The following is a 15,800-nucleotide window of genomic DNA, read 5'->3' on the forward strand; positions in this document are numbered from 1 at the left end:
ACTCTCGAACAGTATTTAAGGTGCTATTGCACTCAACTACAAGATAATTGGTTTTCTCTTTTACCCACGGCTGAATTCGCTTTCAACAATACATTAAATTCATCAACTAAGATGTCCCCATTCTACGCTAATTATGGTTTTCATCCCCGATTTCATCTATATCCCAGAGAAGAGAGTACTTCCCCATTGGTTAATGACATGTTGAATGAACTAGCTCAACATTTTACTGTGATTCAAGACAATCTCAAGACCGCTCAAGCCCACCAAAAGGTTTATTATGATCTACGAAGGCGTGTCTCTCCATCTTATCAGGTGGGTGATTTTGTTTGGCTTTCCACTAAACATTTAAGACTCAAGTATCCTTCAAGAAAACTCGGAGCCCTCTATATTGGTCCTTTTTCCATTGTTAAAATTATTAATCCTAATGCTGTAACTTTGGATTTGCCTGAAACTCTACCGATACATCCTTCATTCCATGTATCCCTTCTCAAACCTTATACTTCTGACAAGCCTCCAGTTACTGGTTCAGCTTTCACACCTACTTATACCATTGAACCTGAGTATGAAATTCATTCCATTTTGGATTCCAGATATCATGGTGACACTCTGCAGTATCTTATTCATTGGAAGGGTTATTCTCATGAGGAGGATTCCTGGGAGCCTTCTTCCAACCTCTCTGCTCCTCGAATGGTTTCTTTATTTCACCGCAGGAACCCTGATCGTCCCAGACCCTGAGCCCCAGAGTGGCTCCTTGCAGAACTACTGTCTAAGTAGTTCAGCTAAGCCTCCACTTAATTTACCATCTCTCCTTTGTCAGCTGTAACCTGGAAAACAACCACTGCTGCAGCATTAAGCTCTCTCTGCCCTGGCAGTCTGAAGTAAGAGCTTCTGTTAAGGTAATCTTTACCTCTCCTTTCACAGGCAAATTCCTGGATACCCTGTTGGAATTGTAAGTTTTACCTTCCTTACTGGCACCTCCTCCTGCTCTCCAGCACTTCCTGACTCAGTCTGCAAGCTGTTACACAGAAACGGATTTCACAGCACCTCTCTCTGTCTCTCATCACACTGTAGCTGCCAAACCAACTGCAACTCCTGGGGTGAGATTACTTTAAACTTGTTTTCTAAAACTCTGCACATTTGCCTTGCAAGACTTGATTTATATATTGCCTGCATTCTCTAGACATTCCTGTAATTAATCCTGAACTTGCTGCATCTGTTTATAAAGAGACTGCACCATTGTTTCTGATATCCATATTAACTGGAATACAAATAATCTGCAATATTGAGTGTGATTGATTCATTTTATCCTGTCTGTTGATAACTTTGCTACACTGGGAGTGTTTGTTATACCTTGCTATTTGGAGTGGTTACAGCTCAAAGCACCAATATTTAAAGAGACAGTTTGCAATCTCTGCAACACATTGCTGCTATTCCCTTTTGGGCCCTCAGTCTATGAGCAGAACAGGGATTATTTTATTAATTCCGCTATTTTGTGAGACTGAGTGGAACTTGAACCTAATTCCCAATTCTTAATAGAGTCCAGGTATTACAAAATACTAAGCCATAAAAGGAATTATAATGGAAATAGCAGACCTTACAAATAAGGTGAATGCTCTCACTCAGAATATGGATCTCTTAATACAGGGGATAAGAGAGATCCAATCTGAGAATCAATATTTACGTACTGTAATCAGAGATCATATTGATAAAAGACCTTCAGTATCTGAGACTCAGCCTGAACCTCAGGTTTGTCCCCCTGAAAGGTTCACAGGTGATAGGAACTCTTTCAGGGAGTTTAAAAACTCCTGTTTGTTATATTTTTCACTCAAACCTAAAACATATCCCACTGATCGTATCAAGGTTCTTACCGTGATATCATATCTTAAAGGGGAACCTAAAACTTGGGCTACTAATTTTTTCGAAACCAACGATCCAGTGTTGGATTCACTTCAGTTGTTCTTTGATAAAATGTCTTTTCTCTATGAAGACAAGAACAAACAGAGCACCGCTGAGATAGCCCTTAAAGCTCTAAAACAGAACAAACGCCCTGCTGAAGATTACATTTCAGATTTTAAAAGATGGGCACCTGACACCCTCTGGAATGAGGCAGCTCTATTTTTCCAGTTTCGCCAAGGGTTATCAGATCTAATAAAGGATGAACTAGCCCGGGGTTCTATGCCAACCACTCTGGATGCCCTTATGACCCAAGTGGTTACTATTGATCGCCGTCTAAGAGAGCGCAGACATGAAAAAGCTCCCACAGAACATACTTGGAAAAGGCCTTCCACATCTGCTTATCCAAACCCCACTCTACGTTTGGATGAACCAATGGAAGTGGCCTTTACTAAAGGACCACTTTCCGCTGAAGAGAAAAATAGAAGAAGGATAAACAATTTATGTTTATATTGTGCAGCAAAGACACATTCTGTCAAAGAATGCCCAAGTCTTCTTAAACAGAAGGGTAAGAGAAATTCTAGTAACATTATCTGTACAAATAGCACATTTTCTAATACTCATTGTAATCTCTCTGTTACTCTACAGTGGGAAACCCAAAGAATACAGACCCAAGCAATTATTGACTCTGGAACTTTTGGTAATTTAATAGATAAGTCTTTCACAGAGTTGTATGATATTCCATTAATAAAAAGAGGTGATTCACTTGCCATCCGTGTTATAGATGGTTCTTTTATTTCATCTGGGCCAATCACTCACCATACCACACCTCTTCTAATGACCACTACTTCAGGTCATAGGGAACATGTTACCTTTGATGTTATAGCCTCTCCTCTTTTTCCTATTGTACTAGGCTTACGGTGGTTACAAACACACGAACCACATATTGTGTGGAATACTTCAGAGGTAAACTTTGTTTCTGAGTATTGCACTAACACTTGTTTTACATCCACACATATTCTTCAGACCACGTCAGAACAACATCTTATTCCTGACTGTTATTCTGACTACTCAGATGTATTTGATAAAATAGAAGCAGAGAGGTTACCACCTCATAGATCATATGACTGCCCAATAGAGCTCCTACCAGGTTCTGATATTCCGTATGGGCATATATATCCACTGTCAGAACCAGAGCTAGTACATTTAAAACAATACCTTGATGATAACCTAAGAAAGGGCTTTATTAGGCCCTCTACGTCACCCGCTGGGGCAGGTATGTTTTTTGTTCGTAATAAAGACGACACCTTAAGACCTATAATTGACTATAGGGAACTGAACAAACGAACCAAGAAAAACAGATACCCGCTACCCCTCATACCTGAAATAATAGAACGACTTCAGGCAGCTACGATATTTACAAAACTTGACCTAAGAGGGGCATACAATTTAATAAGAGTAAAAGCTGGACATGAATGGCTGACCGCGTTTAGAACAAGATATGGATTGTTTGAGTATACGGTCATGCCGTTTGGGCTATGTAATGCCCCAGCGACATTTCAGAGTTTCATCAATGACTTGTTTCGTGACCTTTTGGATGTGTATATGATTGTGTACCTTGATGACATACTCATTTACTCTAAAACATTAGACCAACACATATCACATGTTAGAACTGTGTTACAGCGACTGAGACAAAACTCATTGTTTGCCAAACCAGAAAAATGTATCTTTAATACTGATACTATCTCTTTCTTGGGATACCATATATCTCCTCAGGGCATACAGATGGAGAATAAAAAGGTAGAGGCTATAGCATCATGGCCCATTTCCAAAACTAAGAAAGATGTACAGTGTTTTATTGGATTTTCGAACTTTTATAGAAAATTCATAAAAAAATTATCTCTAATAGCTAAACCCTTAACTGCTCTCACAGGTTCCCATACTCCATTTTTATGGACATCACAGGCTAATACAGCATTTAATAAATTAAAGAAAGCTTTTACTACAGCACCTATCCTTAAATTTCCTGATCCCCAATTACAATATGTCTTGGAAGTGGACGCGTCAGATTATGCCTTGGGAGCTATTTTGTCCCAACGTATGTCTCCTAAAGATCCTCTTCACCCAGTTGGATTTTTCTCAAGAATTATGACCAGTTCTGAAGTCAACTATCCGATTGGTGAGAAAGAGCTCTTGGCAATTAAGAGCTCACTAGAATTTTGGAGACACCTACTTGAGGGCACCAAATATCCTATACTAATTTACACGGACCACAAAAACCTAGAGTATCTAAAAACTAATAAGACCTTGTCTGCACGCCAGATTAGATGGAATTTGTTCTTCTCCAGGTTTGATTATAATATCACATTCCGTCCTGGAAGTAAAAACGGAAAGGCCGATTCTCTGTCGAGGAAAGATCCAAGACCCACCTTTGCTGTTCCCGAGTCAACCGTAATACCTCAAGAGAGGTTCATTGCTTTAAGTATCGATTCTTCAACTCAGTTAAGACTAGCCCAACAACAAGATCAAGATCTGCCTACTAGCATCCTTGAGAAAGGTAAAGATGACCTATATTATCACCAAGGTATATGTACCTTTACAACTTCGTACTGAAATACTCAATTCAACACATAACTCAATTGTATCTGGACATCCTGGTATACATAAAACAATTGAATTACTTAGACGAGACTTCTGGTGGCCTGCTATGAATTCTGATGTTACTAACTTCATTAAGTCCTGTGATACCTGTGCCAAAGTCAAAAATGACAGAGCACATCCTTATGGTTTCCTCATGCCTCTACCCATACCAAATAAACCATGGAAGGACATTGCAATGGATTTCATTGTAGAATTACCTCCGTCAAACAACCATAGTTGTATAATGGTTGTAGTGGACTTATTTACAAAGATGGCACATTTTCTCCCATCACATTCGCTACCCACTGCTTCAGAAACTGCTCAACTTTTTCTCACACATATTGTCAGATTACATGGTCTTCCGGATACCATCACTTCAGATAGGGGTTCGCAATTTACCTCCAAGTTCTGGACCCAGCTTTGCCACATTCTAAAAATTCAACCTCGGCTCAGCACTTCCTATCATCCCCAGACAAACGGCCAGACCGAGAGAACAAATCAGACTCTCGAACAGTATTTAAGGTGCTATTGCACTCAACTACAAGATAATTGGTTTTCTCTTTTACCCACGGCTGAATTCGCTTTCAACAATACATTAAATTCATCAACTAAGATGTCCCCATTCTACGCTAATTATGGTTTTCATCCCCGATTTCATCTATATCCCAGAGAAGAGAGTACTTCCCCATTGGTTAATGACATGTTGAATGAACTAGCTCAACATTTTACTGTGATTCAAGACAATCTCAAGACCGCTCAAGCCCACCAAAAGGTTTATTATGATCTACGAAGGCGTGTCTCTCCATCTTATCAGGTGGGTGATTTTGTTTGGCTTTCCACTAAACATTTAAGACTCAAGTATCCTTCAAGAAAACTCGGAGCCCTCTATATTGGTCCTTTTTCCATTGTTAAAATTATTAATCCTAATGCTGTAACTTTGGATTTGCCTGAAACTCTACCGATACATCCTTCATTCCATGTATCCCTTCTCAAACCTTATACTTCTGACAAGCCTCCAGTTACTGGTTCAGCTTTCACACCTACTTATACCATTGAACCTGAGTATGAAATTCATTCCATTTTGGATTCCAGATATCATGGTGACACTCTGCAGTATCTTATTCATTGGAAGGGTTATTCTCATGAGGAGGATTCCTGGGAGCCTTCTTCCAACCTCTCTGCTCCTCGAATGGTTTCTTTATTTCACCGCAGGAACCCTGATCGTCCCAGACCCTGAGCCCCAGAGTGGCTCCTTGCAGGGGGGGTTCTGTCATGTATATCCCTTTAAATCCTGTATCTGAACCCTATAAAAGTCTCCTCCCCCAACCTCTCTTTGCTTAGTATTGTCTTCTGTTACCTGGATCACATTAACTACTGTCTAAGTAGTTCAGCTAAGCCTCCACTTAATTTACCATCTCTCCTTTGTCAGCTGTAACCTGGAAAACAACCACTGCTGCAGCATTAAGCTCTCTCTGCCCTGGCAGTCTGAAGTAAGAGCTTCTGTTAAGGTAATCTTTACCTCTCCTTTCACAGGCAAATTCCTGGATACCCTGTTGGAATTGTAAGTTTTACCTTCCTTACTGGCACCTCCTCCTGCTCTCCAGCACTTCCTGACTCAGTCTGCAAGCTGTTACACAGAAACGGATTTCACAGCACCTCTCTCTGTCTCTCATCACACTGTAGCTGCCAAACCAACTGCAACTCCTGGGGTGAGATTACTTTAAACTTGTTTTCTAAAACTCTGCACATTTGCCTTGCAAGACTTGATTTATATATTGCCTGCATTCTCTAGACATTCCTGTAATTAATCCTGAACTTGCTGCATCTGTTTATAAAGAGACTGCACCATTGTTTCTGATATCCATATTAACTGGAATACAAATAATCTGCAATATTGAGTGTGATTGATTCATTTTATCCTGTCTGTTGATAACTTTGCTACACTGGGAGTGTTTGTTATACCTTGCTATTTGGAGTGGTTACAGCTCAAAGCACCAATATTTAAAGAGACAGTTTGCAATCTCTGCAACACATTGCTGCTATTCCCTTTTGGGCCCTCAGTCTATGAGCAGAACAGGGATTATTTTATTAATTCCGCTATTTTGTGAGACTGAGTGGAACTTGAACCTAATTCCCAATTCTTAATAGAGTCCAGGTATTACAGCTCCGCGCCGGATGTCTTGAAGATGGAGCCGCTCCGCGTCAGAAGAATGAAGATAGAAGATGCCGTCTGGGTGAAGACTTCTGCCCATCTGGAGGCCCACTTCTGCCCGTCTGGAGGACCACTTCTGCCCGTCCGGAGGACCACTTTTGCCCGTCTGGAGGACCACTTGAGGACATCTTGCCGATTGGATGAAGACTTCTCCTGGTAAGTGAATCTTCAGGGGTTAGTGTTAGAATTTTTTAAGGGTGTATTGGGTGGGTTTTATTTTTAGGTTAGGGCTTTGGGCCGCAATAGAGCTAAATGCCCTTTTAAGGGCAATGCCCATCCAAATGCCCTTTTCAGGGCAATGGGGAGCTTAGGTTTTTATAGTTAGGGTTTTATTTGGGGGGTTGGTTGTGTGGGTGGTGGGTTTTACAGTTGGGGGGTTGTTTGTATTTCTTTTTCAGGTAAAATAGCTGATTTCTTTGTTGCAATGCCCTGCAAAATGTCCTTTTAAGGGCTATTGATAGTTCAGATTAGGTGTAATTAGTTTAAAGATCTTGTAATTTGTTTTTTATTTTCTGTAATTTAGTGTTTGTTTGTTTTGGTAATTTAGCTAATTGTATTTAATTTATTTAATTGTATTTAATCTATGTAAGTTATTTAATTGTAGTGTAGTGTTTGGTGTTAGTGTAACTTAGGTTAGGTTTTATTTTACAGGTACTTTTATATTTATTTTAGCTAGGTAGTTAGTAAATAGTTAATAAATATTTAGTAACTATTCTACCTAGTTAAAATAAATACAAACTTGCCTGTAAAATAAAAATAAACCCTAAGCTAGATACAATGTAACTATTAGTTATATTGTAGCTAGCTTGGGGTTTATTTTATAGGTAAGTATTTTGTTTTAAATAGGAATAATTTAGGTAATGATAGGAATTTTAATTAGATTTATTTGAATTAGATTTAAGTTAGGGGGGTGTTAGGGTTAGAGTTAGACTTAGGTTTAGGGGTTAATAAATTTAGAATAGTGGTAGTGACGTTGGGGACTGCAGATTAGGGGTTAATAAATATAATGTAGGTGGCGGCGATGTTGGGGGCAGCAGATTAGGGGTTAATAAGTATAATGTAGGTGTCAGCGATGTCGGTTGCGGCAGATTAGGGGTTAATAAGTGTAAGATTAGGGGTGTTTAGACTCTGGGTTCATGTTAGGGTGTTAGGTGTAAACATAAATTTAGTTTCCCCATAGGAATCAATGGGGCTGTGTTACTGAGTTTTACGCTGCTTTTTTGCAGGTGTTAGACTTTTTCTCAGCCAGCTCTCCCCATTGATGTCTATGGGGAAATCATGCACGAGCACGTATAACCAGCTCACCGCTCAATTAAGCAGCGCTGGTATTGGAGTGCAGTGTGGAGCTCAATTTTCCTCTACGCTCACTTCTTGCCCGTTAATGCTGGGTTTGTAAAAACCCGTAATACCAGCGCTGCAGGGAAGTGAGCGGTGAGAATAAACTGCAAGTTAGCACTGCACCCCTCATAACGCAAGACTCGTAATCTACCTGTATATTAGCTATGTTCCTTTAGTAGATTGTGATACATTTTAAAGGACCAACAAGATTAAGGTTTTTTGTTTTTTTCATAAGCTTTCAAGACCTACATCTGAAGAAGAGACCTGTGAGGGCTTGAAAGCTTATGAAATAAAAAAAAAAATAAAAAAAAAAAAACCTTGATCTTGTCGGTCCATTAAAATGTATAACAATTTAGTAAAGGAACATTGTATGTGGGACCAATATGGGAACAACCCACTCTCTATATTAGCTACAATGAAATCTAGCCCTTAATTCTATTGTTAATGGACACAGATACATTCCTAAATAGGACACAGTCTATCAAAATATTTACAAAATCCTTATGTGAAAATTTCAATAAGCAAAAGCAAATATTTAAACATATTTACCTGCAACTGATTACAGAGTTGAGACAATGTCTTTTCCGTCAAAAGCTCTTCTAAAAAACCCAAAAACAAACATGGTATTAAAATATTATTATTATTATTATTATTTCAAACATTATTGAAAACAAGTTACAAATTCCTCTTAATCGTTTATTTGGTAAGACCATGGGTACTGGACCGTTTCATGTTCTACTGATATTTATTCAAATATTTGAATACTAGTACTAAAGCCCGTGTACACGGGCCATTTTTTGCAGTACAGCGGTCCCACCCCTTGCTCTCTCCCTCCTCTCTTTTGCTCTCTCTCCCCCCTCTCTTTTGCTTTCTCTCGACCCTCTCCTTTGCGCTCTCTCCCCCCTCTTTGGCTCTCTCCACCCTCTTTGGCTCTCTCCCCCCTCTTTTGCTCTCTCTTTCCCCCCTTTCTTTTGCTCTCTCTGCCCCCTATTTTGTTCTCTCTCCCCCCTCTTTGGCTCTCTCCCCCCTTTCTTTTGCTCTCTCTGCCCCCTCTTTTGTTCTCTCTCCCCCTCTATGGCTCTCTCCCCCCTTTATTTTGCTCTCTCTCCCCTCTCTTTTGCTCTCTTTCCCCCCTCTTTGGCCCTCTCCTCCCCTCTTTGGCCCTTCTCCCCCCCTCTTTGGCCCTCCTCCCCTCTTTGGCTCTCTCCCCCTCTATTTGGCTCTCTTTCCTCTTTTGCTCTCTCTCTCCCCCCTCTTTGGCCCTCTCCTCCCCTCTTTGGCCCTTCTCCCCCCTCTTTGGCCCTCCTCCCCTCTTTGGCTCTCTCCCCCTCTATTTGGCTCTCTCCCCCCTCTTTGGCTCTCTCTCCCCTCTCTTTGGCCCTTCTCACCCACTCTTTGGCACTTCTCCTCCCTTTATTTTGCTCTCCCCCCTCTCTGGCTCTGTCTTTCAAAACCTTTGACTCTCTGGCCATGCCCCATTGTGGCGGCCCCCGCCCAACCACGCCCCTTGTCGCGCCCGGCCACGCCCCTTGCCTTGCCCAACCAAACCCCTCGTCACATCCGGTCACACCCTTCGCCATGTCTGGCCACGCCCCCACCACAACGCTCCTGTTGGCCTCGCCCCCTGACACTCCGCTTCAGCCTTGCTCTGTGCTGAGTGTCAGGATCCAAACGGCCAGGTATGTTTGTCATGTGCAGTCTCTACTGCGCATGACTGCATCTGACAAACATAGTTTGCCATTTATTATATAGGATTAACATATTAATGTAAGTAATGTGGAAATATAAACTGTACGTTTATGGATTTTAATGCTTTAGTTAAAATAGTGGGGATTATCTCTTAGAGAAAAAAAATAGAAGAATAGAAACACACAATATTCCTATGTATTGTTTTTTGTTTTATTTTTAAAGTTTTATAAGAACAAGGTGACACCACAATGTTGCCCTATAGTATTTTGAATTGGGGGAGGGGGGCTTTGTAAACAAACCAGTAGACATGCACATCTTAGATTACTATCAATTGCATTCATATGTGCGGGACACAATGTTAAGGAATGAAGATATTTTTCCGGAGGAACATACATCTGTGATTAGCAATGGTATAGACCCCCTCTTTACGTCTACCAATATAGGGCTAGATTACGAGTGGAGCTCTATTTTGCACGTGCAAAGAGTTGAACTTTGAATATCGCAACAGCGTTACAGTAATCTCCCATACAATTCAATAGAGCGTAAAAACTGGAGAGAAAAAACTAACACCCATACTTGCTCGCTTACCTGACTGCATTTATTCAAGAAGGCCAAACCAGACATGAAAAATAAATATTTCACATTACAATGTTTTTCACATAGAAACATTTTCTTAACTATATATATTGATTTGTGGGTAAAATATATAGATCTATACCTATTGTCTATACTGACAATACTTAGAACATATTCCTCTACATGAAGAAAATTGGATTATGATATATATATATATATATATATATATATATATATATATATGTGTGTGTGTGTGTGTGTGGTTGTGTGTATGCATATGTATTTATGTGTTTATGTGTTTATATATGTATGTATGTGTTTATGTGTTTATATATGTATGTAAATACATCTATACATACATTTGCAGCACTTTTTACCACCTTATGCCATCTATCTTTAAGCCCTTATAACTTTTTTATTATTTTTTATGAATGTAACTGTACTTTTACATGTATTTTAATGATGTCGCGAACTTCCGCAACTGTTCCCGAACGGGCAAACCGCCATAAATTTCAATAGGCAGGCAAATTTTAAAACCCACAGGGACTCTTTCTGGCCACAATAATGATGGAAAAGTTGTTTCAAGGGGACTAACACCTGGACTGTGGCATGCCGGAGGGGAATCCATGGCAAAACTCCCATGGAAAATTACATAGTTGATGCAGAGTCTGGTTTTAATCCATAAAGGGCATAAATCACCTAACATTCCTAAATTGTTTGGAATAACGTGCTTTAAAACATCAGTTATGATGTCGTATCTATCAGGTAGTGTAAGGGTTACGCCCGCTTCACAGTGACAGACCAAACTCCCTGTGTAAAGGGACAGTCTACAACAAAATTTTTATTGTTTTAAAAGATAGATAATCCCTTTATTACCCATTTCCCAGTTTTGCATAACTAACACATTTATAATAATATACTTTTAACCTCTGTGATTATCTTGTAGCTAAGCCTCTGTAAACTGCCCCTTTTTTCAGTTCTTTTGACAGACTTGCAATCTAGCCAATCAGTGCCTGCTCCCAGATAACTTCTTGTGTACGAGCACAGTGTTATCTATATGAAATACGTGAACTAACACCCTCTAGTGGTGAAAAATTGTTAAAATGCAATCTAAAAGAGGTGGGCTTCAAAGTCTAAGAAATTAAACGCACACGTGTGAAGGAAACTGACTGCTATTATTTAACACTGTCAAAAAAGTGTTGTTTTTTTAAAATATACACTACTGTTACACCAGATATGAGTTGCATTGGGGTGACACTGTGCCCTGGCAGGCAGGCACTGAAACGCACACGTGTGAAGGAAACTGACTGCTATTATTTAACACAGTCAAAAAAGTGGTTTTTTTTTTTAAATCTACACTACTGTTACACCAGATATCAGTGGTGGCACTGGGCAAGTGGGCACAGTATACGCTGTGAGCCTGACACACATGCTGGCAGGCAGGCAACTGCAATTAGATTACACAGGAAAAAAACAAAAAAGCAGACTGATGTTCTAGCCCTAAAAAGGGCTTTTTGGGGTGCTGTCCTTACAGCAGAGATCAGATGAGTCCTTCAGGACTGTAGTGGACACTGAATACACTAGCCTAGCTATCGATTTCCCTATTAAATCAGCAGCAGCTACACTGTCCCTCCTCTCACTAAGAATGCAGCTTCCGAATGAATCTAAAATGGATGCTGTCCAGGAGGTAGGAGGGTCTGGGAGGGAGGGTCTGCTGCTGATTGGCTGGAATGTGTCTTCTGACTGTGAGGTACAGGGTCAAAGTATTACTCAATGATGACAAATAGGGGGCTGATCGAACATCGCATATGTTCGCCCGCCGCGGCGAACGCAAACAAGCTATGTTCACCGGGAACTATTTGCCGGCGAACTATTTGTGACATCACTAATATTTATTTTTGGTTTTATGCAACTTTTCCCCCCTACCCTTTAGACGAGCTTTCAAGTCACTCTAACCTGACACACATTAAATTTAATTGTGCTTGAGCAAACGCATTTACTTTCATCTTGTAAAACGCAGCCTAAAAGAAAACGACATCTTTTGCGTGATACAGTTAGCATGCCACTCATAATCTAGCCCATAGAGAGGCAGAATATTTTCTATTTAAATGAAATTAAGGAGTTTAAAAAGCTTTTGTTTTAAAATAAGATTATTACTCTGTGACAGAGTAATATAGATTTTGAGCCAGGTTACAAGCAGAGCAGTATTTAAGACTCCCACTTAAAGTAAGCTTTTTGCGTGCGTAAGGTAGCTCTTGTATTACAAGTTTTCACTTGCGCACTTACCCGATGCGCGCAAAATAACAAAGTTATTAAATTGTGCGGGCATTAAAGTATCCCCCCATAGAAGTCAATCTGATGCTTTTTTGTTACAATATATATCTGAACCTATAGATTATTATATAAAGGTATGGATATGTATAGGAATATCTATTTAGAAATACATAGAACATATTCTGCTATGTGCAAAACATTGTAATGTGAAATATTTACAGTAAATACACAGTATAACACTTTCAGCTAGATTACGAGTTGTGCGTTATGAATGAAAAAGATTCACAATGCTGCTTTTTCACTAGCGCTGCTATTACGAGTCCTGTCAGTATAGATGTACTGCACACCTTTTTGTCCGTCACGCAATGTAACTACCGCACCTTTCAAAAAGTCCTTTTTCGATGGGACTTCCATAGTGCCGGTATTACGAGTTTGCCTGTCCGGCCAAAAAGTGAGCGGTACAGCCTATAACTACAAGATCTGTACCGCCACCTGAAAGTCAGTAATTATGAGTTTTATGCTACAAAGTTGTACCATAAAACTCATAACTAAAGTGTTACAAAGTACACTAACACCCATAAACCTATTAACCCCTAAACCGAGGCCCTCCTGCATCGCAAACACTAAAATAAAATTATTAACCCCTAATCTGCCGCTCCGGACATCGCGCCACTATAATAAACATATTAACCCCTATGTATTCCTGCATCACAAACACTAGTTAAATATTATTAACCCCTAATCTGCTGCCCCCAATGTCGTCACCACCTACAGACACTTATTAACCCCTAATCTGCTGTCCCTAACATCGCCGCAACCTACAGTACTGTTATTAACCCCTAATCTGCTGCCCCCAATATCACAGCCACTTAACTACACTTATAAACCCATAATCTGATGCCCCCAATGTCGCCGCCACTATACTAAAGTTATTAACCCCTAAACCTAACCCTAACACCCACTAACTTTAACATAATTAAAATAATTCCAAATCAAAATTACAATTAATACCTAAATAATTCCTATTTAAAAATAAATACATACTTACCTGTAAAATAAAACCTAAGATAGCTACAATATAACTAATAGTTACATTGTATCTAGCTTATGTTTTATTTTTATTTCACAGGTAAATTTGTATTTATTGTAACTAGGTTGATTAGTTAGTAAATAGTTATTAACTATTTAATAACTACCTAGTAAAAATAAATACAAATTTACCTGTGAAATAAAACCTAACCTGTTTTACAGTTAAACCTAACATTACACTAAAATTAAATAAATTACATTAATGAAATACAATTAACTGAATTACCAAAAAAAACTAAGTTACACAAAATAAAAAAGAAATAATCAAATATTTAAACTAATTACACCTAATCTAATAGGCTCATAACGCAGCTTAAATGAGTTAAGGCTCATAACGCAGCTTTTTCCCTACCGCTGCTATTACGAGTCTTGTAGGTACACTTTTTTGGCCGTACCGCCAATTAACTTACGCAATTTTCGTAAAGTCTTTTTTCAATGGGACTTCCATAGCGCCGGTATTACAAGCTATTTTTTTTAGGCCAAAAGGTGAGCGGTACAGTCTATCCCGCAAGATTTGTAACGCATTCTAAAGTCAGTGGTTATGAGTTTTACACTACAAAGCTGTAACATAAAACTAATAACTAAAGGGCTAAGAAGTACACTAACACCCATAAACTACCTATTAACCCCTAAACCAAGGCCCTCCCGCATTGCAAACACTAAAATAAAATTGTTAACCCCTAATCTGCTGCTCCGGACATCGCTGCCACTAGAATAAACACATTAACCCCTAAACCGCCGCACTCCCGCATCGCAAACAGTAGTTACATATTATTAACCCCTAATCTGCCGTCCCTAACATCTCCACCACAATCTGCCGTCCCTAACATGTCCACCACCTACCTTCATTTAACCCCTAATCTGTTGTCCCCAACGTCGCCGCCACTATACTAAAGTTATTAACCCTCTAAACTGCCGCACTCCTTCCTCGCAAACATTAGTTAAATATTATTAACCCCTAATCTGCCGCCCCCAACGTCGCCGCCACTATACTAAATTTATTAACCCCTAAACCTAAGTCTAACCCTAACCCTAACACCCCCTAACTTAAATATAATTAAAATAAATCTAAAGAAAACCTACTATCAATAACTTAATAATTCCTATTTAAAACTAAATACCTATAAAATAAACCCTAAGCTAGCTACAATATAACTAATAGTTACATTGTATCTAGCTTAGGTTTTATTTTTATTTTACAGGCAAGTTTGTATTTATTGTAGCTAGGTAGAATAATTACTAAATAGTTATTAACTATTTACTAAGGCCTAGATTTGGAGTTTTGCTGCCAAAGGGGTGCGTTAGCTACGCTGGCTTTTTTCTGGCCGCACCTTTTAAATACCGCTGGTATTTAGAGTTCACAGAAGGGCTGCGTTAGGCTCCAAAAAGGGAGCGTAGAGCATAATTTACCGCCACTGCAACTCTCAATACCAGCGGTGCTTACGGACGCGGCCAGCTTCAAAAACGTGCTCGTGCACGATTCCCCCATAGAAAACAATGGGGAATTTTGAGCCGAAAAAACAACACCTGCAAAAAAGCAGCATTCAGCTCCTAACGCAGCCCCATTGTTTCCTATGGGGAAACACTTCCTATGTCTGCACCTAACACCCTAACATGTACCCAGAGTCTAAACACCCCTAACCTTACACTTATTAACCCCTAATCTGCCGCCCCCGCTATCGCTGACACCTGCATATTTTTTTTAACCCCTAATCTGCCGTTCCGTACACCGCCGCAACCTACGTTATCCCTATGCTGCCCCTAACACCGCCGACCCCTATATTATATTTATTAACCCCTAATCTGCCGCCCCCAACGTCGCCTCCACCTACCTACAATTATTAACCCCTAATCTGCCGACCGGACCTCACTGCTACTATAATAAATGTATTAACCCCTAATCCGCCTCACTCCCGCCTCAATAACCCTATAATAAATATTATTAACCCCTAATCTGTCCTCCCTAACATCGCAGACACCTAACTTTAATTATTAACCCCTAATCTGCCGACCGGACCTCACCGCTACTATAATAAATGTATTAATCCCTAAAGCTAAGACTAACCCTAACACTAACACCCCCCTA

The 15,800-nt window shown here is 39.7% G+C and overlaps 1 protein-coding gene across 1 annotated transcript in view; it reads right to left on the reverse strand.

Annotated features, from left to right (window-relative positions):
- The window catches only part of FAM135B (family with sequence similarity 135 member B), a 292,460-nt gene that overhangs the window by 147,738 nt on the left and 128,922 nt on the right, over positions 1-15,800 (reverse strand). Inside the window, exon 8 of the mRNA XM_053715380.1 lies at positions 8,636-8,685. Coding sequence (XP_053571355.1) covers positions 8,636-8,685 — 50 coding nt within the window. The remainder of the gene's footprint in view (positions 1-8,635; positions 8,686-15,800) is intronic.

Source organism: Bombina bombina, chromosome 5 (genome assembly GCF_027579735.1).
Source record: "Bombina bombina isolate aBomBom1 chromosome 5, aBomBom1.pri, whole genome shotgun sequence".
Classification (NCBI taxonomy): Eukaryota; Metazoa; Chordata; class Amphibia; order Anura; family Bombinatoridae; genus Bombina; species Bombina bombina.